Source organism: Lonchura striata, chromosome 30, assembly GCF_050655825.1.
Source record: "Lonchura striata isolate lonStrDom1 chromosome 30, ASM5065582v1, whole genome shotgun sequence".
NCBI lineage: Eukaryota > Metazoa > Chordata > Aves > Passeriformes > Estrildidae > Lonchura > Lonchura striata.
The window spans coordinates 8,774,244-8,795,915 of record NC_140732.1 but is presented as its reverse complement, the minus strand read 5'-3'; the positions used below and the strand labels follow the sequence as shown (position 1 = coordinate 8,795,915).

Below are 21,672 nucleotides of genomic sequence, written 5' to 3'. Positions count from 1 at the left end.
TTGTAGTGCTCCCTTGGGTCTATCAGGGCAGCACAAGTTTGAGTTGAGGACAATTTTGGTCTGGGCTCCATCCTTCGATATAAGGACTCTTTGAAGTCAGGCCCAAGCCCAGGGCCAGGGGCCCCTGGGCACATCCTTTGGCCATTTTCCCTGGGAAAGAAAACTCAGCAGTCCAGGTTCCTGATGTCAGTTTGTAGGGCTCCCTTGGGTCTATCAGGGCAGCACAAGTTTGAGGTGGGGACAACTTCGGTGTGGGCTCCATCCTTCGATATAAGGATTTTTTGCAGTCAGGGCCAGGGGCCCCTGGGCACATCCTTTTTCCATTTTCCCTGGGAAAGAAAACTCAGCAGTCCAGGTTCCTGATGTCACTTTGTAGGGCTCCCTTGGGTCTATCAGGGCAGCACAAGTTTGAGGTGGGGACAACTTCGGTGTGGGGTCCATCCTTCGATATAAGGATTTTTTGCATTCAGGGCCAGGGGCCCCTGGGCACATCCTTTTTCCATTTTCCCTGGGAAAGAAAACTCAGCAGTCCAGGTTGCTGATGTCAGTTTGTAGGGCTCCCTTGGGTCTATCAGGGCAGCACAAATTTGAGGAGGGGGCAACTTCGGTGTGGGGTCCATCCTTCGATATAAGGATTTTTTGTAGTGAGGCCACAGCCCAGGGCCAGGGGCCCCTGGGCACATCCTTTTTCCATTTTCCCTGGGAAAGAAAACTCAGCAGTCCAGGTTCCTGATGTCAGTTTGTAGGGCTCCCTTGGGTCTATCAGGGCAGCACAAGTTTGAGGTTGGGACAACTTCGGTGTGGGCTCCATCCTTCGATATAAGGATTTTTTGCAGTGTGGCCCCACCCCAGGGCCAGGGACCCCTGGGCACAACCTTTTTCCATTTTCCCTGGGAAAGAAAACTCAGCAGTCCAGGTTCCTGATGTCAGTTTGTAGGGCTCCCTTGGGTCTATCAGGGCAGCACATGTTTGAGGTGGGGACAAATTCGGTCTGGGGTCCATCCTTCGATATAAGGATTTTTTGCAGTGAGGCCCCACCCCAGGGCCAGGGGCCCCTGGGCACAACCTTTTTCCATTTTCCCTGGGAAAGAAAACTCAGCAGTCCAGGTTCCTGATGTCAGTTTGTAGGGCTCCCTTGGGTCTATCAGGGCAGCACAAGTTTGAGGTGGGGAACACTTTGGTGTGGGGTCCATCCTTCGATATAAGGATTTTTTGCAGTGAGGCCCCAGCCCAGGGCCAGGGGCCCCTGGGCACATCCTTTGGCCATTTTCCGTGGGAAAGAAAACTCAGCAGTCCAGGTTCCTGATGTCAGTTTGTAGGGCTCCCTTGGGTCTATCAGGGCAGCACAAGTTTGAGGTGGGGACAAATTCGGTGTGGGGTCCATCCTTCGATATAAGGATTTTTTGCAGTCAGGGCTAAGGGCCCCTGGGCACATCCTTTTTCCATTTTCCCTGGGAAAGAAAACTCAGCAGTCCAGGTTCCTGATGTCAGTTTGTAGGGCTCCCTTGGGTCTATCAGGGCAGCACAAGTTTGAGGTGGGGACAACTTCGGTGTGGGATCCATCCTTCGATATAAGGATTTTTTGTAGTGAGGCCCCAGCCCAGGGCCAAGGGCCCCTGGGCACATCCTTTTTCCATTTTCCCTGGGAAAGAAAACTCAGCAGTCCAGGTTCCTGATGTCAGTTTGTAGTGCTCCCTTGGGTCTATCAGGGCAGCACAAGTTTGAGATGGGGACAAATTCGGTGTGGGCTCCATCCTTCGATATAAGGATTATTTGCAGTCAGGGCCAGGGGCCCCTGGGCACATCCTTTTTCCATTTTCCCTGGGAAAGAAAACTCAGCAGTCCAGGTTCCTGATGTCAGTTTGTAGGGCTCCCTTGGGTCTATCAGGGCAGCACAAGTTTGAGGTGGGGACAACTTCGGTGTGGGGTCCATCCTTCGATATAAGGATTTTTTGCAGTCAGGGCCAGGGGCCCCTGGGCACAACCTTTTTCCATTTTCCCTGGGAAAGAAAACTCAGCAGTCCAGGTTCCTGATGTCAGATGTTGGGCTCCCTTGGGTCTATCAGGGCAGCACAAGTTTGAGGTGGGGACAACTTCGGTGTGGGGTCCATCCTTCGATATAAGGATTTTTTGCAGTCAAGGTCAGGGGCCCCTGGGCATATCCTTTTTCCATTTTCCCTGGGAAAGAAAACTCAGCAGTCCAGGTTCCTGATGTCAGTTTGTAGGGCTCCCTTGGGTCTATCAGGGCAGTACAAGTTTGAGGTGGGGACAACTTTGGTGTGGGGTCCATCCTTCGATATAAGGATTCTTTGTAGTGAGGCCCCAGCCCAGGTCCAGGGGCCCCTGGGCACATCCTTTTTCCATTTTCCCTGGGAAAGAAAACTCAGCAGTCCAGGTTCCTGATGTCAGTTTGTAGGGCTCCCTTGGGTCTATCAGGGCAGCACAAGTTTGAGGTGGGGACAACTTCGGTGTGGGCTCCATCCTTCGATATAAGGATTTTTTACAGTCAGGGCCAGGGGCCCCTGGGCACATCCTTTTTCCATTTTCCCTGGGAAAGAAAACTCAGCAGTCCAGGTTCCTGATGTCAGTTTGTAGGGCTCCCTTGGGTCTATCAGGGCAGCACAAGTTTGAGGTGGGGACAACTTCGGTGTGGGGTCCATCCTTCGATATAAGGATTTTTTGTAGTGAGGCCACAGCCCAGGGCCAGGGGCCCCTGGGCACATCCTTTTTCCATTTTCCCTGGGAAAGAAAACTCAGCAGTCCAGGTTCCTGATGTCAGTTTGTAGGGCTCCCTTGGGTCTATCAGGGCAGCACAAGTTTGAGGTGGGGACAACTTCGGTGTGGGCTCCATCCTTCGATATAAGGATTTTTTGCAGTGAGGCCCCAGCCCAGGGCGCGGGGCCCCTGGGCACATCCTTTGGCTATTTTCCGTGGGAAAGAAAACTCAGCAGTCCAGGTTCCTGATGTCAGTTTGTAGGGCTCCCTTGGGTCTATCAGGGCAGCACAAGTTTGAGGTGGGGACAACTTCGGTGTGGGGTCCATCCTTCGATATAAGGATTTTTTGCAGTCAGGGCTAAGGGCCCCTGGGCACATCCTTTTTCCATTTTCCCTGGGAAAGAAAACTCAGCAGTCCAGGTTCCTGATGTCAGTTTGTAGGGCTCCCTTGGGTCTATCAGGGCAGCACAAGTTTGAGGTGGGGACAACTTCGGTGTGGGCTCCATCCTTCGATATAAGGATTTTTTGCAGTGAGGCCCCACCCCAGGGCCAGGGGCCCCTGGGCACAACCTTTTTCCATTTTCCCTGGGAAAGAAAACTCAGCAGTCCAGGTTCCTGATGTCAGTTTGTAGGGCTCCCTTGGGTCTATCAGGGCAGCACAAGTTTGAGGTGGGGAACACTTTGGTGTGGGGTCCATCCTTCGATATAAGGATTCTTTGCAGTCAGGGCCAGGGGCCCCTGGGCACATCCTTTTTCCATTTTCCCTGGGAAAGAAAACTCAGCAGTCCAGGTTCCTGATGTCAGTTTGTAGGGCTCCCTTGGGTCTATCAGGGCAGCACAAGTTTGAGGTGGGGACAACTTCGGTGTGGGGTCCATCCTTCGATATAAGGATTTTTTGCAGTGAGGCCCCAGCCCAGGGCCAGGGGCCCCTGGGCACATCCTTTGGCCATTTTCCCTGGGAAAGAAAACTCAGCAGTCCAGGTTCCTGATGTCAGTTTGTAGGGCTCCCTTGGGTCTATCAGGGCAGCACAAGTTTGAGGTGGGGACAACTTCGGTGTGGGGTCCATCCTTCGATATAAGGATTTTTTGCAGTCAGGGCCAGGGGCCCCTGGCCACAACCTTTTTCCATTTTCCCTGGGAAAGAAAACTCAGCAGTCCAGGTTCCTGATGTCAGTTTGTAGGGCTCCCTTGGGTCTATCAGGGCAGCACAAGTTTGAGGTGGGAACAAATTCAGTGTGGGCTCCATCCTTCGATATAAGGATTTTTTGCAGTCAGGGCCAGGGGCCCCTGGGCACATCCTTTTTCCATTTTCCCTGGGAAAGAAAACTCAGCAGTCCAGGTTCCTGATGTCAGTTTGTAGGGCTCCCTTGGGTCTATCAGGGCAGCACAAGTTTGAGGTGGGGACAACTTCGGTGTGGGGTCCATCCTTCGATATAAGGATTTTTTGCAGTCAGGGCCAGGGGCCCCTGGGCACAACCTTTTTCCATTTTCCCTGGGAAAGAAAACTCAGCAGTCCAGGTTCCTGATGTCAGTTTGTAGGGCTCCCTTGGGTCTATCAGGGCAGCACAAGTTTGAGGTGGGGACAACTTCGGTGTGGGGTCCATCCTTCGATATAAGGATTTTTTGCAGTCAGGGCCTGGGCCTCCTGGGCACAAACTTTTTCCATTTTCCCTGGGAAAGAAAACTCAGCAGTCCAGGTTCCTGATGTCAGTTTGTAGGGCTCCCTTGGGTCTATCAGGGCAGCACAAGTTTGAGGTGGGGAACACTTTGGTGTGGGGTCCATCCTTCGATATAAGGATTGTTTGCAGTCAGGGCCAGGGGCCCCTGGGCACATCCTTTTTCCATTTTCCCTGGGAAAGAAAACTCAGCAGTCCAGGTTCCTGATGTCAGTTTGTAGGGCTCCCTTGGGTCTATCAGGGCAGCACAAGTTTGAGGTGGGGACAACTTCGGTGTGGGGTCCATCCTTCGATATAAGGATTTTTTGCAGTGAGGCCCCAGCCCAGGGGCCCCTGGGCACATCCTTTTTCCATTTTCCCTGGGAAAGAAAACTCAGCAGTCCAGGTTCCTGATGTCAGTTTGTAAGGCTCCCTTGGGTCTATCAGGGCAGCACAAGTTTTAGGTGGGGACAACTTTGATGTGGGGTCCATCCTTCGATATAAGGATTTTTTGCAGTCAGGGCCAGGGGCCCCTGGCCACAACCTTTTTCCATTTTCCCTGGGAAAGAAAACTCAGCAGTCCAGGTTCCTGATGTCAGTTTGTAGGGCTCCCTTGGGTCTATCAGGGCAGCACAAGTTTGAGGTGGGGACAACTTTGATATGGGGTCCATCCTTCGATATAAGGATTTTTTGCAGTCAGGGCCAGGGGCCCCTGGGCACATCCTTTTTCCATTTTCCCTGGGAAAGAAAACTCAGCAGTCCAGGTTCCTGATGTCAGTTTGTAGGGCTCCCTTGGGTCTATCAGGGCAGCACAAGTTTGAGGTGGGAACAAATTCAGTGTGGGCTCCATCCTTCGATATAAGGATTTTTTGCAGTCAGGGCCAGGGGCCCCTGGGCACATCCTTTTTCCATTTTCCCTGGGAAAGAAAACTCAGCAGTCCAGGTTCCTGATGTCAGTTTGTAGGGCTCCCTTGGGTCTATCAGGGCAGCACAAGTTTGAGGTGGGGACAACTTCGGTGTGGGGTCCATCCTTCGATATAAGGATTTTTTGCAGTCAGGGCCAGGGGCCCCTGGGCACAACCTTTTTCCATTTTCCCTGGGAAAGAAAACTCAGCAGTCCAGGTTCCTGATGTCAGTTTGTAGGGCTCCCTTGGGTCTATCAGGGCAGCACAAGTTTGAGGTGGGGACAACTTCGGTGTGGGGTCCATCCTTCGATATAAGGATTTTTTGCAGTCAGGGCCTGGGCCCCCTGGGCACAAATTTTTTCCATTTTCCCTGGGAAAGAAAACTCAGCAGTCCAGGTTCCTGATGTCAGTTTGTAGGGCTCCCTTGGGTCTATCAGGGCAGCACAAGTTTGAGGTGGGGACAACTTCGGTATGGGGTCCATCCTTCGATATAAGGATTTTTTGCAGTCAGTGCCAGGGGCCCCTGGGCACATCCTTTATCCATTTTCCCTGGGAAAGAAAACTCAGCAGTCCAGGTTCCTGATGTCAGTTTGTAGGGCTCCCTTGGGTCTATCAGGGTAGCACAAGTTTGAGGTTGCAACAACTTTGGTGTGGGGTCCATCCTTCGATATATGGATTTTTTGTAGTGAGGTCCCTGTCCAGGGCCAGGGGCCCCTGGGCACATCCTTTTTCATTTTCCCTGGGAAAGAAAACTCAGCAGTCCAGGTTCCTGATGTCAGTTTGTAGGGCTCCCTTCGGTCTATAAGGGCAGCACAAGTTTGAGGTGGGGATAACTTCGGTGTGGGGTCCATCCTTCGATATAAGGATTCTTTGCAGTCAGGGCCAGGGGCCCCTGGGCACATCCTTTTTCCATTTTCCCTGGGAAAGAAAACTCAGCAGTCCAGGTTCCTGATGTCAGTTTGTAGGGCTCCCTTGGGTCTATCAGGGCAGCACAAGTTTGATGTGGGGACAACTTCGGTGTGGGGTCCATCCTTCGATATAAGGATTTTTTGTAGTGAGGCCCCAGCCCAGGGCCAGGGGCCCCTGGGCACATTCTTTTTCCATTTTCCCTGGGAAAGAAAACTCAGCAGTCCAGGTTCCTGATGTCAGTTTGTAGGGCTCCCTTGGGTCTATCAGGGCAGCACAAGTTTGAGGTGGGGACAAATTCGGTGTGGGGTCCATCCTTCGATATAAGGATTTCTTGTAGTGAGGCCCCTGCCAAGGGCCAGGGGCCCCTGGGCACATCCTTTTTCCATTTTCCCTGGGAAAGAAAACTCAGCAGTCCAGGTTCCTGATGTCAGTTTGTAGGGCTCCCTTGGGTGTATCAGGGCAGCACAAGTTTGAGGTGGGGACAACTTCGGTGTGGGGTCCATCCTTCGATATAAGGATTCTTTGCAGTCAGGGCCAGGGGCCCCTGGGCAACCCCTTTTTCCATTTTCCCTGGGAAAGAAAACTCACCAGTCCAGGTTCCTGATGTCTGTGGTTGGCATTTCCCCGGCAACGTGAATTGTATTTTGCTGCAGCTCTGGTTGTGGAGATCTGTGGTGCCCCCTCCAAATTTACATCTTCTCGTCAGTCCTGTTCCTCTCGGTCCCTGTCTCCCCCTCTCACCCCTGTCTGTTCTTCCAGCCCACCTTGCCCCTCTCCCACCCTCTCTCCACCCGTCACTCCTCTCCATCCCGCCCCTGCCCCATCCCTCACTGCCCCCACCGCCCACCTCTGGCTCCCTGCAGCCCCACGTGGGAGCCCGAACTCGTGGGGATAGTGCAGCCCTGGATGGAGGACAGCACCGAAATAAAACAGGCAGGGACGACGGATTTATAATGGATATTGATATATAATTGTATTTTCACAATTCCTTACATTTATTCCACTTATTATATTTTATTATATTTTATATTTTTATACATATCTTAATAGATTGCTTACATATTTCTATAGTTAGATTTAGAGTTCTAAAAGGTTTATATTGATTAAAATAAAAACCTGACTCTATCCAAGTAAAAATGTTTAAAAAAACCCCTTTATTTAAACTCCATTTAAATTTATTTCTATTTTTCGCATTTATAGTCAAATTTACATTTTAAATGTAGATTGATGTATGGTGTTATTTATAGTCTATCTCTTCCTAATACTATTTTTATTTCTATTTTATATCTTTATATATATCTGTATACATTGAATATATATTTCCATATTTAGAACGATATCAAAATAAAATGTATATTCATATTTTTTCCATTAAAGCCCTGCCTCTAACCAAATAAAAACAAAACAAAACAAAAAAACCTTTCTATAAACAACACTTGAATATATATTGAATACACCCTGCATTACAAATTGCAGGGGAAGTGGATTCCCTCATGATTTGAACACAAGAAATAATGGAAAAGGAAGCTTTTTCCCACAATTTAAACCCCTTTTCTCTCCATAACCCCTCATTTTTCTGGGAGCGCTGTGGAAGGTCTGGGGGTTCTAAGGAGGGACTGACACAATAAAAGGGGAAAGTTGAAAGCTCTCCCGTGGAACCCCACATGCTGCCCGGCCTGCTCAGGTGCTGCCCCTTGGCAAGAGGGCTCTTCCCTTGGCATTTTCTCAAAGGGATGCTCGTGCCCGGGTGGGTCCAGCTGCTCCCCGGTCCCTGCTGGATGTTCCAGCCATAGCTCTTGGAGGGACACTTGGGATACCCCTGTTAGCCCCTCTGGATTAGCAGCTCCCTGTGCAGGTGTGCCCAGGTAGCTGCACTGAAAGCAGCTGCTCACACAGGGAGCTGCTACACCTAGGAGTGGGGGATGAGGTGAAGAAAGGTCCTGTGGGGTGTTCCCTCCCCTACACAGCCCTGTGTCTAACCCTTAAACAATGGAGTGCCAGATTTTCATTGCCAAGATAATTAACAGTCTTTCCCCTGGCCAAAGAGGAATTGTGCTTCCAAAATTGCAAACAGTGAATGATTTCTTGCAGACACCAGCTGCCACCACCAGGAACTCTCACTGCCTTTGGAGAGCAGCACGCCTCCAGTGAACACACATCAACACACAGGGAGGGTGAGGTAGGTTTTACACGGAAAAAGGGCAGAGGTCGGGTCACAAGGCCTGTGGCCCCAGGTGACTTTCTACATCTTTTTGTTCTGAATGGCACAGGATTTATCCAGCAGCAAAACTGCTGACAGCAAGAATTCTGCCTGCCCTGGAAGAGACAAGCACCTCCTCAAAATTGACATCAGGAAGTGAAGAGGGTGAGCCATGTTTCACAGAGAATAGGGCCAGCGACAGAGTCCAAGAGCCAGGGGCCATGAAAGAAGGGCCGCCCCATGAAAATCTGAATGCAGAAGGATGTGTCCCAGACCCCAGCTGCCCCCACATCAAACTTGTGCTGCCCTGACAGTCCCAAGGTGTGAAAAATGCATATTATATGGCTCTATGCAGATAGTTACTATATATATTATGTGATATTGATTAGTTGTGCTTTTGTAGTCAAAATGAAGCCTTTAGTAGTTAAAAAAAAAAGAGTCTCTCTATGTGGGGGGGATGTTTTTTTTTAGGAATGAGATACTTACTTCAAGGAACACCTAAATCTCCAAAGGAGAGGAATTTATGGCTTCTTATCAGAAGAAACTAATTTCTTCAGGCCGTGCTCAGACTCAAAGATGTCAGGGGATTAGAAGGAACAGTTGACATACAACAGGCAGAGTTTCAGAATGTATGCATAACCATGAAGGATGTATGAATATGCAAGAAGTGTATTGGTTTAAGGGTGATTCCTTTGTTCACAAGACATGCTTCTCCCGACTTAGTGTCCAAGAGCATCCGGACATCTGGAATTCTTTGCTTTTTATTGGCTTGTAATTGTCCTACCTCTAAACTTTATTACTCTAATTACTATTTTTATAACCATTTTATTATCATTAAACTTTAAAAATTTTTAGAAACCAAGCAATTGGCGTTTTTCACACAAGGGAACCCTACAAACAGACATCAGCAACCTGGAGTATCTGAGGAGGCCCCAGGGGGAGTTGCAGGTGCCAGTGGGGTCGTGAATGGGCTCTGAGGGGAGTGGGGTGGTCTGAGGGGCTCTGAGCAGGCTCTGAGGGGCTCTGAGGGGAGTCGGGTGGTCTGAGGGGCTCTGAGGGGGCTCTGACGGGTTTCGGGAAGTCTGAGGGGGTCTGAGGGGCTGTGACGGGGTTTGGGAGGTCTGAGGGGCTCTGAGCAGGCTCTGAGGGGGTCTGGGAGGTCTGAGGGGCTCTGAGGGGGCTCTGACGGGGTTCGGGAGGTCTGAGGGGCTCTGAGGGACTCTGACGGGGTTCGGGAGGTCTGAGGGGCTCTGAGGGGCTCTGAGCAGCTCTGACGGGGTCTGGGAGGTCTGAGGGGCTCTGAGGGGCTCTGACGGGGTTCGGGAGGTCTGAGGGGCTCTGAGGGGCTCTGACGGGGTTTGGGAGGTCTGAGGGGCTCTGAGGGGCTCCAAGAGTCCCTCAGGGGGCTCTGAGGAGGTTCGGTGGTCTGAGGGGCTCTGAGGGGCTCTGTGGGGCTCTGACGGGGTTCGGGAGGTCTGAGGGCTCTGAGGGGCTCTGACGGGGTTCGGGAGGTCTGAGGGGCTCTGACGGGGTTCGGGAGGTCTGAGGGGCTCTGAGGAGGCTCGCCGTGGGCGGGGCCTCGGGAGCCGCCACTCTCTATTGGCCGCTGGTCGTTTCCCGCCGTTGGAACCGCCCCCGGAGAGCTGTCAATCACGTCCGCTCCTCCTTTTCATTGGCTCCCGTCTGTTGTCGTTCCCGCCCCTGCCTTCCACGTGCAGTCTCCCTTACGCTCCACCCCTTAGGGCAGCAGCAGCGAATCAGAGCGCGGCTGGGGCGTGGCCACAGCGGCTTTTCCCGGCCGCCTATTGGCTGCCGCGTGCGGTCGGGGCGAGCCCGCGTGTCATGTGAGGGCTCGGTCACGTGAGCGCGGGTGTCATGGCGCTGCCCGGGGCGGTGGCGCTGCCGCTGCTGCTCCTGCTCCTGAGCGGGGCGGCCGCGGGCTGTGGGTACCAGGTGGGATGGGGAGCCCCGGACAGACGGGCTGGGGGCACTGGGATTGCCCGGGGACTGGGGGGCTGGGTAACGGGAGCTGCCATAGGCTGGGGACACCGGGAAGGGCTGAGGGGGGCACCGGAGCGGGCTGAGGGAACGGGAACTGGGAGAACTGGGGGCGCTGGGATGGGCTGGGGACGCTGAGGAAACGGGAACTGGCGGGCATTGGTTTTGCAACCGCTTCCGGAGCTCAACAGCCACGCCGGGGCGGCGGTGGGGGGGATCCCGGGGGTTCCGAGGGATCCCGGGGGGTGCCGCGGGCCCAGCCCGGTCCGAGTCCCCCTGAACCCCCCCAGTCGTGTCCCCCGACCCGGCCGGACATGCTGAACGTGCACCTGGTGCCGCACTCGCACGATGACGTGGGCTGGCTCAAGACGGTGGACCAGTACTACTATGGAGGTGCGTGTGGACACCGGGGGAGGGGACGTCCCCAGGGCTGCTGTGCAGGTGGGGGTGGTGTCACCTGAGGGAGGGACAGCTGGGGGGGGTGGGGATGACGTGGCAAAGGGACATTGAGTGACCCCACTGGCCCCTGTGGCTGCCGTCACCCTGGCTTTGTCATGTGGTACTTTGTGCGTGTCCCCGCTGTCCCCTCCGGGGGCCAGCACCCCCCAGATCGTCCCCCGGGGATGTCCCCTGTCCCCAAGATGCCACCGTGTCCCCAGTCCCGAGTGTTCCCACAGCCCAGGCCAAGGTTTTGGGGTGATCCAGTGCCCGCTGTGCCCCCCCAGTGCGGAACCGGGACCAGCACGCAGGGGTCCAGTACATCCTGGACTCGGTGGTGGCCCAGCTGGCCACCAACCCCTCACGGCGCTTCGTCTACGCTGAAGTGGCATTCCTGGCGCGCTGGTGGCGGCAGCAGGACCAGGCCACGCGCAGGCTGGTCAGGGAGCTGGTGCAAGAGGGTACGGGGCACTGCGAGGGACATGGGGGGCACTGGGAGGGTCATGGGGGCACTGGGAGGGACATTGGGGCACTGGGAGGGACATTGGGGCACTGGGAGGAGCACTGGGAAGGACTGGGGGGCACTGGGAGGGACTGAAGGGCACTGAAAGGGGCATGGGTGACACTGGGAGGGACTGGGAGGCATTAAAAGGGACATGGGTGACCCTGGGGGGGGATCACTGGGACCCCGGGCTGAGGTCTGGGCTCTCTGTGACCATGTGGGGCTCACCCCATTGTGGGTGGCAGGGCGCAGCCAAGCCTGCGGTGTCCCCTGAGGGGATTTCGGGGCTGTGTGCCCCTCTCTCTCCCCCAGGCCGGCTGGAGCTGGTGGGGGGTGGCTGGTGCATGAGCGACGAGGCGGCGGCGCACTACGGGGGAGCCCTGGAGCAGCTGGCCCTGGGCCGGCGCTTCCTGCGCCGCCTCTTCGGGGCCTGCGGCACGCCCCGCGTGGCCTGGCAGATCGACCCCTTCGGCCACGCCCGCGAGCTGGCCGCCACCTTCGCCCAGGTGGGGCACCCACGGAGCATCCCTAGGATCCCCAGACCTCCCTGGAGCTTCCCCTGCATCCCCAAATCACCCTCGGGATCCCCAAATTACCCTTGGGATCCCCAGATCTTCCCCTGCACCCCAAAACCTTCCCTGGCACTCCCAACCTTCTCAGCACCCCCAAACTCCCCTTTGGCATTCCCAACAATCCCCCCCATGACCCCCGTGTCCCCCAGATGGGCTACGATGGGCTCTTTGTGGGCCGTGTGGACCACCAGGACAAGTGGGTGCGGCTGCAGCACCGGGAGCTGGAGCTGCTCTGGAGGGCCAGCACGAGCCTGGCCCCCCCCCATGCTGACATCTTCACCGGTGACCCCCCTGGGACCCCCAAACTGCCCCCTGTCCCCCCGCAGTGACCCCTGAACTGCCCCTATCCCCCTCCCTCCTGTCCCCTCCCATCCCTCCCCAAGGCCTTGTCCCATGTCCCCTCCCAGGACTGACCCCAGCCCCTCCCAACTTGTCCCCATCCACATCATCCCAGTGTTCCCAACCCCGCTGTCCCTATCCATGCCACCCCCAGTGTCCCAGTCCTGTCCCCAGGGGTGTCCCCAACCCCTCCTGTCCCCATGGTGTCCCCAGGGGTGTCCCCAACCCCTCCTGTCACCCCCAGTGTCCCTGACCCCTCCCTCCTGTCCCCTTCCCGTTTCTCCCCCTTTGCCCATCCCAGCCATGTCCCCTGTCCCCCCCGGCCCTGGTGGCCGGGGAGGTGACAGTACTGTCCCCAGGGATCCTGCCCAACGTGTACAACCCCCCTGCGGGGCTGTGCTGGGACCAGCTCTGCACCGACCCCCCCGTCGTGGATGGCGACGGCCCCGAGCGCAACGTGGACACCGTGGTCACCTCCTTCCTGGAGGCCGCGGCCACCCAGGTCCTGCCAGGGGGACAGGGGGGCTGGGATCCCCGAGGGTGGGGTACCCAAAGGTCCCCGTCCCCTGGGATGGGTGTTCTGGCTGTCCCTGTCCCCCTGGGGTGGGATCCCCAGGGGTCCCTGGCTGTCCCTGTGCCCCGGGCAGGGGTCCTAAGCCATGTCCCCCTCCCCAGGCCCGGCAGTACCGCACCAACCACATCCTGATGACCATGGGCTCTGACTTCCACTACGAGAATGCCCACCTGTGGTTCAAGAATCTGGACAAGCTCATTGCCCACGCTAACGCCCGGGTGAGGGGCTGTCCCCAAAACACCTCCTGGTGTCCCCAAGCCCCCCCGGGCTGTCCCTGACCCCCTCTCTGTCCCCAGCAAGCCAACGGCAGCCGTGTCCATGCCCTGTACTCCACCCCCTCCTGTTACCTGTGGGAGCTGCACCGGGCCAACCTCACCTGGTGAGGGGTGGGGCCGAGGGACAGGGGAGGGGCCGAGGGGCAGCCGGGACAGATAGATGGACAGACAGACAGCTGGGGTGTCCCCCAGGCCCCTGAAGACAGATGATTTCTTCCCCTATTCGGACGGGCCACACCAGTTCTGGACCGGCTTCTTCAGCAGCCGCCCGGCCTTCAAGGGCTACGAGCGGCTCAGCAGCGGCTTCCTGCAGGTGGGGGGCACCTGGGGACCCCTCCAGGTCTTGGGGACCCCCCTCTGGGGCAGCAGGGACCCCCCCCCTCAGACATCGGTTCTGACCCCCAGATCTGCAGCCAGCTGGAAGCTCTGGCTGGGCCCTCGGCACGAGACGGTCCCTACGGCCCTGGGGACAGCTCCATGCTCCGTGAGTATCTTGGGGGACATCTGGAGGGCACCTGGGGACCCCCAAACCCCCCTGACGCCCACTTTTGCCCTCCCGAAGGTGAGGCCGTGGCTGTGGCCCAGCACCATGATGCCGTGGCCGGCACTGAGAGGCAGCACGTGGCCGACGACTACGCCCGGCAGCTGGCCAAGGGCTGGGACAGCTGCCAGGTGAGCCCCACCCCTGCCCGGGGGTCCAGGTGGGGTTTGGGGGACAAGGGCAGGGCTGGGGGTGACCCAGCGACCCTCCCCAAATTCTGGCCACCCCTGGCAGGTGTTGGTGGCCAACGCCCTGTCCATTCTGGGGGGCACCAAGGAGCCCCTCATCTTCTGCAACGCCCTCAACATTAGCGTGTGCCCCCTCAGCGAGAGCACTCCTCATGTAAGCACCTGGTCGGGAGCTTTGGGGGGATGCTCCGGGGGTCCCCAGGGACTGACACCCCCCTTCACTGTGTGACCTCTCCCCAGTTCACTGTGATCCTCTACAACCTCCTGGCCTGGGGCGTGACCTGGCCTGTGCGCCTGCCAGTCAGGGCCACCTCCTATGCCGTGACCGACCCTCAGGGCCAGCCCGTGGCCAGCCAGGTGAGCCTGGGCTTCCCTTGCCCACCTGGACCCACCAAACCCCACCCCGTGACCACTGGCACCCCCTCACCTCCCCCCAGGTGGTCCCGGTGTCCAGCGTGACCTGGTGGCTGCGGGGCAGCACCAGGGGGGCCCCAGGGGAGCTCCTGTTCCAGGCCTGGGCCCCCCCCTTGGGGTTCAGCACCTTTGAGGTGAAGCAGCTGAGCCCGGGGGCCCCCTGGGAGCCCCCCAGGTGGCCCTCAGGGGACCCAGAGCCACAACTCGAGAACGAGGTGAGGGGACATCAGGGAGGGACGTGGATCTGGGGGTTGGCTGGGCAGGGCAGGACAAGTCCCAGCTCCCAGTTAAACCAGCCGGGGGGTGACTGGGTGGCCTGGGGAGGGGGGGTGGAGGGGGCGACCTACCTGTGTCCCCCCCACCCAGTACCTGCGGATCCGGTTTGACCCCATCACGGGGCACCTGCTGGAGATCCAGAACCTGGCCAAGGGCTTCTCACTGCCCGTCTTCCAGAGCTTTTACTGGTGAGTCTGGGGACACCCCCGGGGGATTATGGGGGGGCGTCCCCAGCTGGGGGATCCCCCTAAGCTCCCCTGGCTCCCCCAGGTACAACGCCAGCGCCGGGGACGGGCTGAGCCCCCAGGCTTCGGGCGCTTACATCTTCCGGCCCAACACGTCCACACCCATCCCTGTGGCCAAACACGCGGCCACGCGCCTGCTCAAGGTGGGCAGGGGTCCTGGGGGTGTCCCCCTTTGGATTTGGGGGGATCTCCAGATGTCAGCGAGTGTCTCTGTGTGCCTCCAGACGGCGCTGGTGCAGGAACTGCACCAGAACTTCTCAGCGTGGTGCTCGCAGGTGCTGCGGCTGCGCCCAGGGCACCCCTACCTGGAGCTGGAGTGGACTGTGGGGCCCATCCCCGTGGCGTGAGTCCAGGCAGGGGTCTCGGGACTTCCAGACCTCCCCTGGAGACCCCCTGGTGACCCTCCTGTCCCGCCTCCCCAGGGACGGGCTGGGCAAGGAGGTCATCAGCCGCTTCGAGACCCCGCTGCGCACGGCCGGGCGCTTCTACACGGACTCCAACGGGCGCCAGGTATTGGAGCGCAGGTGAGGGGGCTCTGGTGACCCCCGGGATTCCCCAGGAGCTCCACAGGACCCCTGTGATCCCCCCCCGGATTCCCCCAGGCGTGACTTCCGGCCCACCTGGAACCTGAGCCAGAGCGAGCCCGTGGCAGGGAATTATTACCCCGTGAACACCCGGATCTTCATCAAGGTACTGGGGCTGGGCAGGGCACCCCTGGGCACAGCTGGGGCTGGGCAGGGCACCCCTGGGGCTGGGCAAGGAACACCTGGGCCCTGCCCCACTCTCATCACACCTGTCCCACGTGGGCAGGACGAGAAAGTGCAGCTGACAGTGCTGACAGATCGCTCCCAGGGCGGCAGCAGCATCCTGGACGGGTCCCTGGAGCTCATGGTGAGCCAGGCACACCTGGGGGAGGTGACCCTGAGGGAGGGGACACCTGTCACATCACCTGTGTCCCCTCCAGGTGCACCGGCGGCTCCTGAACGACGACAACCGGGGGCTCGGGGAGCCGCTGGACGAGCCAGGGGCCGACGGGCGGGGCCTGGTGGTGCGGGGCCGGCACCTGGTGCTGCTGGACACCGCGGCGGCCGCGGCTGACCAGCACCGGCCACGGGCACAGGAGATGGTGACACCACCGTCTGTGGTGCTGGCACCCGGCCCGGGCCCTCGCCTGCGCTGGGTGAGTGGAGAGGGGGCGTGGGGTCATCCGCGCCAGGTGAGTGGGGCGCGCTCTCCGCGCTCACCCGCCTGTCCCTCCGTGCAGTTCTCAGGGCTGCGGCGGGCGCTGCCCCCCAGCCTGCACCTGCTGACGGTGGAGCCGCGCGGCGCCGGCACCGTCCTGCTGCGCCTCGAGCACCTGTTCGAGCGCGGCGAGAGCCGCAACGGCTCCCGGCCCCTCAGCGTGGACCTGACGGTCAGCATGGGGGTCCTGCAGGGGAATGGGGGTCTGAGGGGCACTGACGGGCAGGGGGTGAGGCTTTGGAGTCACCTGTGACAGGTGAGGGGTTCTGGCGTCACCTGTGCCAGGTGACCGTTTTGGGGGTCCTGAGGCTGCTCCAGGGGATCAAGGAAGGCTCCCAGGGTGCCACTCCCTCGCTCAGCCTCCTGCAGCCCCTGGGGTGGGCTTGGGGAGGGTCTCTGCCTGCTCCCCCCAGCCTGGGCTGGGGATTTGGAGTGGCTCTTGGGGGGGTGGGAGTGTCTCTGACAGCCCCCTCCACCACCCCCAGACTCTTTTCTCGGCTTTCACAATCACCTCAGTGCAGGAGATGGCCCTGGGGGGGGACATCCCCCTGCACAGCGTGTCCCGCCTGCTCTGGAACACAGTCACAGGTACCGGGGGCTCTGGGCGTGGGGGGGGGGTCTCAGCCCTCAGACCCCCCCACCACAACCCTCCTTACCCCCCAGGCACCCCCAAACCCCGGCCACTGGCCTGGCTGGACCCACGGCGTGTGACACTGGAGCCAATGGAGATCCGCACGTTCCTGGCCTCCGTGCGCTACGAGGGGCTCCAGGAGGGGCTGGGGGGGCCCTGAGCCGCCCCCTGCCCAAAAAAATCCATTAAAACTCCAGGAAATTTTGGTCAGACGTCCTTTAATGGGGAGCAGTCGGGGCGGGCTCGTGGGAGTAGCAGCACTTCTCACCTTGGGGACAAGTGCCCTGTTGGAGTGGGGGACAGTAAGGGGGGGGGCTGGAACCTGCCCCAAAACTCCCCGGCTGTGTTCAGACTCCCCGCTTCTTATTCCTGAACATCCCTCCAAATTCCCAGATCCTCCTCCCCATATTTCCAGGCACCCCCTCTTTATTCCAACTCCCTGCCCCCTTTTTATTTTCTGAAAGCCTTTCTCTTTTTATTTCCTGGACTGCCCTCCCCATTCCCACACTCCCCTTGGATATTTTAGGGATTCCCTCTTTACTTTGAGGACCCCTCCCCACCATATTTTGGGGCCCCCTCCCCACCTCCTTGAAGCGTTTGCAGGGGAATTGTTTCAGCCCAGCCCCATCCGGCCGCTGCGTCCGCTTGTTCTGGAGCCGCTCCCGCTTCTCCTGCAGGGAAGGGGCGATGCCCCCCCTGGAAAGGCCCAGAATGAGCTGGGGACCATCCCCCCAAAGAGGGGAGAGGGTGAGGGGCACCTCCCCCAAAAAGGATGGAGCTAAGGATTCACCCCTTCCCCTTTTTTAGCTGGGTTTATGCCCCACCTCGAGTGAAAAAAGGGGGGAATGTCCCCCTTGAGAAGGGTGGGGAGCACCTGGACTCCCAAAGCAGCCCCCCCAGGCCTCACCCTGGCTTGGCCTTGGCCTTCGGACCCCAAAAAGCTTCGGGGTTCTCTGGGAATCGCTTCAAGCCGCGCTTCCGGGAGCTGGGGTTGGCATCCTCGTGGAGGGTGAAGGAAGCCTGGAGCCTGGGATGGGGGGTAAAGGGGAGGGGAGGGGGGATCAGGGATTTTGGGGGGATCTGGGGTACCCCCCCAAACCCCACTTCACGCTGAGGGTCCTACGTGGGCTCCACCGCGAGGATCCGGGCGGCTGGGCTGGAGTCTGGGAGCCGCTCCCATTTCACCGGGTGGAGCTTGGCCTGGGAAAAAGTGGGGAAAATTGGGAAAAAGGGGGAAAAAGTAGGGAAGGGGAGGTAGGGAAATGGGGTTCAGCCCCCTCGAGCATGGGGAGGCATCCCCAAGCCCCCTCCTCACCCAGCAGCGCATGATGTCCCAGAGCACAGCCGGCGGCGCGTCCGTCTTGACGGCGTTGCGGCAGGCGTGGGACAGCGAGACCCGGAACCCCGCATGCAGGAGGGCCGACCTGGGGGAACAGAGGGGTTTGGGGGGGCCAGGATGGGGTTTGGGAGTCCCTTAGGGGGTTTAGGTGCTGCCTAAAGGGATTTGGGGTCCCCAAGGAGCTTTGGAAGGAGTCACTGAAAGGGTCTGGGGGGTCCTTGAGGGAATTTGAGGGTCTCTGAAGGGGTTTGGGGGACCCAGGACAGGGTCTGCAGTTCCCCTAAAGGGGTTTGAGGGTCCCGGAGGAGGTTTAGGTGGTCCATAAAGAGGTTTGGGAGTACCTGAGGGGCTTTGGGGGTCCCTACCTGAGCTGCAACAGGGAAGGCGTGTTGCTGCGGATGGTGCTGCTCAGCCCGTCCAGGGTGTAGTACAGGGGGACATCGCTCAGCTCCTGCCCCAAAAGCAGCCCCACAGTCATGGCCAGCCCCACAGCTGGGACGTCCCCACAGCTGGGGTGTCCCCACAATTGGGGTGTTCTGTGTCACCTCGGCGATGACGCTCAGCATCCCCCGCATGCGCGGCTCCGTCGAGAAGCGCCCGGGGCTTCGCTCCAGTGCCGCCAGCATCCCCTCCACGAAGGCGGGGTCATGCAGGGGCTCAGCCCACACCGGGCCCCCCACCTTTAGAAGGAGAAAAAAAGGGGGTTCAGGGCCCCATTTGGGAGTGCTGAGGTGTGGGGGGGCGGGGGGGCCGTGCGCACCTGGTGACGCTGCTGGCAGAACTCGCAGGTGGGACCCACGGGCGGCCCTGTGGCTGCGCTGTACTTGAAGCTGGAGAAGGAAGAGACGTGGTCACAGGCCCCCCCCGCCCCCAAAAGAATCGTGGGGACCCCCCAAGGGTCTCGAGGAGCCCCAGAATCGCTCAGAGGGCAGGGGGAGGGGGGAGCCGTACCCGCTGCCGTGGCTCGTGGCCCTGCCCAGACGCTGCAGGTGGTGTGAGCCGCACCCCACGCAGTGGAACACCAGCGCCTGCTTGCTGTGGGGAAACGGGGTCAGAGCGGCTCTGGGGGGGCACAGAGACCCCCCAGACACCCCGGGGGGACCCCTCCTCACCTGGCCGAAGCCTTGACCTTGGCCTGGCCCGTGAAGACCCTGACGAAGACGCGCACATAGAAGTCGGCGCTGACCGACAGCAGCGGCACCACGAAGCGCTGGTAGCAGTTGGCTCGGAGGTCGAGGCTGTGCAGGATGATCCGCAGGGCCTGGCAGGGGACAGAAGGGACAGGGGACATGGGACACCCCCTGGAACCTCCCCCGGGGACAGGGGACCCCCCCCAGCACTGACCATCTCGTGGCAGAATTTGCCCTTGAGGGACACGGCGCCGTACTTGCTGTAGCAGGTCTCGGCGCTGTTGCCGGCCATCACCGCCATGTCTGTGCAGGTCACGCACAGCAGCCCTGGCAAATCTGGGTTCAGGGGGGCCTGGGGGGGTTTGGGGGGGTCCCCAAGAGCCCCCCAGACTCACCCCCCTCGCTCACGGCCTGCACAGCCGCATCCAGGAAGGGCGCGGGGCTCCCGTAGGGGTCCAGATCGATGACGTCAAACGGTTCCCGCTGGGCTTTGCTTTGGTACATCAACATCCTGGGGGAACACGGGGGGTCCCCGCAGCCCCCCTGGACCCTCAGCACCTCTTTGGGGTCCCCCCAGGAAACCCCTAGCCTTGGTGACCCCCTCAGTGTGGTCCCAGCTTGTGGGGCAGGGTGGTCCCTGATGCCGCTTGGGAACATCGGGATCAGTTCCTGGGGGCAAAAGGGTTGTGGGGACCCTCCCCAGAGACCCCAAACTGGGGCAGGTATTGGGGTGCCCATGGGGACACTCTGGGGACACCTCCCAGCACAGCCCCAAAGCCCCGGGCAGCACTGCGGGCTCAGCCCTGTTCCCAGCAGGGTTTGGGGTCACTGGTGAGATCCCTATCTGGGTTTGGGGTCCCTGGTGACCCCAATGGGGTTTGGGGTCACCTGGAATGATCCCAATCTGGGCTTTGGGCTCACCTGGCATCAGCCAGCCGGGGCGTGACCAGCGCCCCGACGCCGTTGCGGGCCACGTTGCGGGCCATCAGCTCGGCTGCCCGCGGGGAGCAGTCGCTGGCCACCACGGCCCCGAGCCCCGGCACCTCCCGGGCGAAGCGCACGGAGCGCAGCCCCGAGGCCGCCAGCGCCTCCAGCACCCGCAGCCCCCCCTGGGGGGGGCACAGGGGGGGTCAGGGAACCCCAAAACCCCGCCGGGGGGGTCAGGGGGTGCCCGGGATTCCCCCCAAATCTCCCAGACCCTTCCCCCACCTCGCAGGGCTCTCCTGGCCGCGCTGTCCGCGGGGTCTCAGGGACTGTCGGAGGGTCCCCGGCCTCGGGGGGGCTTTGGGGGCTCTCCCCCAGCTCCTCCTCGCCTGGAAGGATGACTAGAAAAGAGGCGGGGGTGAGGGACCTCCAAAAAGGGGTCTGGGGGGTGGATGAGGATCCCCCCAAAGCTGCCGTACCCTGAATTCCTTTGGGGCGCAGCTGGAGCCGAGCGAATTCTGTCAGGACAGCACAGCTGGGGAGGGGGAAGGGGGGGTCAGGGATACCCCGGGGAGGGGGGTGACACCCCTAAACCCCCTCCAGGGCAGCCCTGAACCCCGAAACCACCCCAGGACCCCCCCCAGGGCCCTCCCCAGAGCTCCCCAAACGCCCCCAGAACCACCACAGGACCCCCCAGCCTCCCCCAAGCCTCGCCAGACCCCTCCCCAGCCCCCCGGCTCACGTGAGGTCGCGGTTGAAGCCCTGCACGGGGTTGTAAAACACCTCGTTGGCGCTGGGGAAGACGATGGTGGCCCGGCCCTCGGTGATCAGCGTCTCGCCGCTACCGGGGGCGGCCCCCTCGCTTTGGGGGGGTCCCGCCGAGCCCTCCTGGGTCGTCCCCGAGCTCGGCAGCGTCGCCAAGCCGTTGGGGGAAGCGCCGTCCATGGTGGGGGGCACCTGGGGGCGTCTGCAGAGAGTCCTGAGCGCGGCGGCTGTTCGCGGGGGGGGTAGGGGGTCACGGGAAGGGTACGGCAGCACCGGAGCGGTTTTGGGGGGAAAACGGCGGAATTCGGGTCGGCCCCGGAGGGCGGGAAAAGGGGAGGAAGAGGAGGGGAACGGGTGGGGAAGCTCTCCCTTTTGTCACGGGGGTTCCGTGTCCTCTCCCCTCCCCACCAAAACGGGACCGTCGCACCGCCCCCCGCCCCCCCAGCACGTGGCGCGGGGCAGGGCAGGGCAGGGGGGCTCAACCCGCCCCCTGCGGATGCCATCCCGGGGTGTCCTCCCGTGTCCCCCGGTCCTGTCCGTGTCCCCCCGCTGTCCCCCCCTGTCCCCCCCGTCCCTCACCCGCGCGCGCCGCCCCGCGCATCCCTCGCGCCGCCCCTCACATGGGCGCCGCCATGTTGCGCTGCTCACGTGACGCCGGCGGCTCCGCAGGGTCCGGAATCCTCCGCCCGCCGCTGGCAAACGCGATCCCGCTGGGGTGCCCGCCGGCAGCGCGGCGAGAAACCGATCCTGCCGGACCCGGCCCGCGGGGCGCGGCGGGTCAGGACCCCGCGCGTTCTCCTCGCCTCGCCCGCGCGTTTTCTGTGTCCCCGCCCCTCGAGCTCTGCGCGGGCAGCTGGAGGCGGGGGTGGATGATTCGGCGCTCGGCTGGTCGCGC

General features: G+C 60.2%; 2 protein-coding genes across 8 annotated transcripts; one reads left to right on the top strand and one right to left on the bottom strand.

Annotated features, from left to right (window-relative positions):
* Positions 1–10,181: 10,181 nt before the first annotated feature.
* On the top strand, positions 10,182–16,825 carry MAN2B1 (mannosidase alpha class 2B member 1). 5 transcript variants are annotated; one of them, XM_085563383.1, is made up of 24 exons: positions 10,182–10,337; positions 10,673–10,775; positions 11,108–11,281; positions 11,635–11,828; positions 12,044–12,176; positions 12,593–12,735; positions 12,909–13,025; positions 13,104–13,186; positions 13,275–13,395; positions 13,488–13,566; positions 13,645–13,754; positions 13,858–13,965; positions 14,052–14,168; positions 14,249–14,440; positions 14,592–14,689; positions 14,772–14,889; positions 14,971–15,089; positions 15,169–15,270; positions 15,349–15,436; positions 15,557–15,637; positions 15,711–15,926; positions 16,011–16,160; positions 16,474–16,576; positions 16,652–16,825. In XM_085563383.1, exons 1-24 carry the CDS (start codon positions 10,260–10,262, stop codon positions 16,777–16,779), a joined length of 2,955 nt encoding a protein of 984 aa, XP_085419509.1. In that variant the 5' UTR covers positions 10,182–10,259; the 3' UTR covers positions 16,780–16,825. The 5 variants fall into 5 exon arrangements, with proteins under 5 accessions (XP_085419509.1, XP_085419511.1, XP_077643830.2 ...); XM_085563385.1 differs by lacking the exon at positions 16,011–16,160; XM_077787704.2 differs by having other exon boundaries at positions 15,711–16,160.
* On the bottom strand, positions 16,821–21,638 carry TRMT1 (tRNA methyltransferase 1). Of its 3 annotated transcripts, none has more exons than XM_085563388.1 (17): positions 21,426–21,638; positions 20,755–21,004; positions 20,492–20,547; positions 20,298–20,413; positions 20,010–20,197; positions 19,484–19,599; positions 19,303–19,415; positions 19,071–19,219; positions 18,910–18,993; positions 18,719–18,788; positions 18,504–18,638; positions 18,324–18,409; positions 17,935–18,043; positions 17,743–17,819; positions 17,527–17,646; positions 17,204–17,315; positions 16,821–16,903 (listed from the first exon to the last, which is right to left on the bottom strand). In XM_085563388.1, exons 2-17 carry the CDS (start codon positions 20,955–20,957, stop codon positions 16,838–16,840), a joined length of 1,800 nt encoding a protein of 599 aa, XP_085419514.1. In that variant the 5' UTR covers positions 20,958–21,004; positions 21,426–21,638; the 3' UTR covers positions 16,821–16,837. The 3 variants fall into 3 exon arrangements, with proteins under 3 accessions (XP_085419514.1, XP_085419513.1, XP_085419515.1); XM_085563387.1 differs by lacking the exon at positions 21,426–21,638 and adding an exon at positions 21,357–21,419; XM_085563389.1 differs by lacking the exon at positions 21,426–21,638 and adding an exon at positions 21,357–21,419 and having other exon boundaries at positions 20,755–20,979.
* Between the last annotated feature and the right edge of the window lie 34 nt (positions 21,639–21,672).

What these genes read in the sequence shown, in the direction of transcription:
- MAN2B1 (XM_077787704.2), top strand. Translation starts at nt 10,260, where the DNA reads ATGGCGCTGCCCGGGGCGGTGGCGCTGCCGCTGCTGCTCCTGCTCCTG. An exon ending in TCAGCGAGAGCACTCCTCAT is followed by an intron (nt 13,966 to 14,051) that starts GTAAGCACCTGG and finishes ACCTCTCCCCAG; the next exon opens with TTCACTGTGATCCTCTACAA. An exon ending in GCCAGCCCGTGGCCAGCCAG is followed by an intron (nt 14,169 to 14,248) that starts GTGAGCCTGGGC and finishes ACCTCCCCCCAG; the next exon opens with GTGGTCCCGGTGTCCAGCGT.
- TRMT1 (XM_085563387.1), bottom strand. Translation starts at nt 21,378, where the DNA reads ATGCGCGGGGCGGCGCGCGCGG. An exon ending in GGCTTCAACCGCGACCTCAC is followed by an intron (nt 20,548 to 20,754) that starts GTGAGCCGGGGG and finishes CCCCCTCCCCAG; the next exon opens with CTGTGCTGTCCTGACAGAAT. An exon ending in GGCCAGGAGAGCCCTGCGAG is followed by an intron (nt 20,198 to 20,297) that starts GTGGGGGAAGGG and finishes TGCCCCCCCCAG; the next exon opens with GGGGGGCTGCGGGTGCTGGA.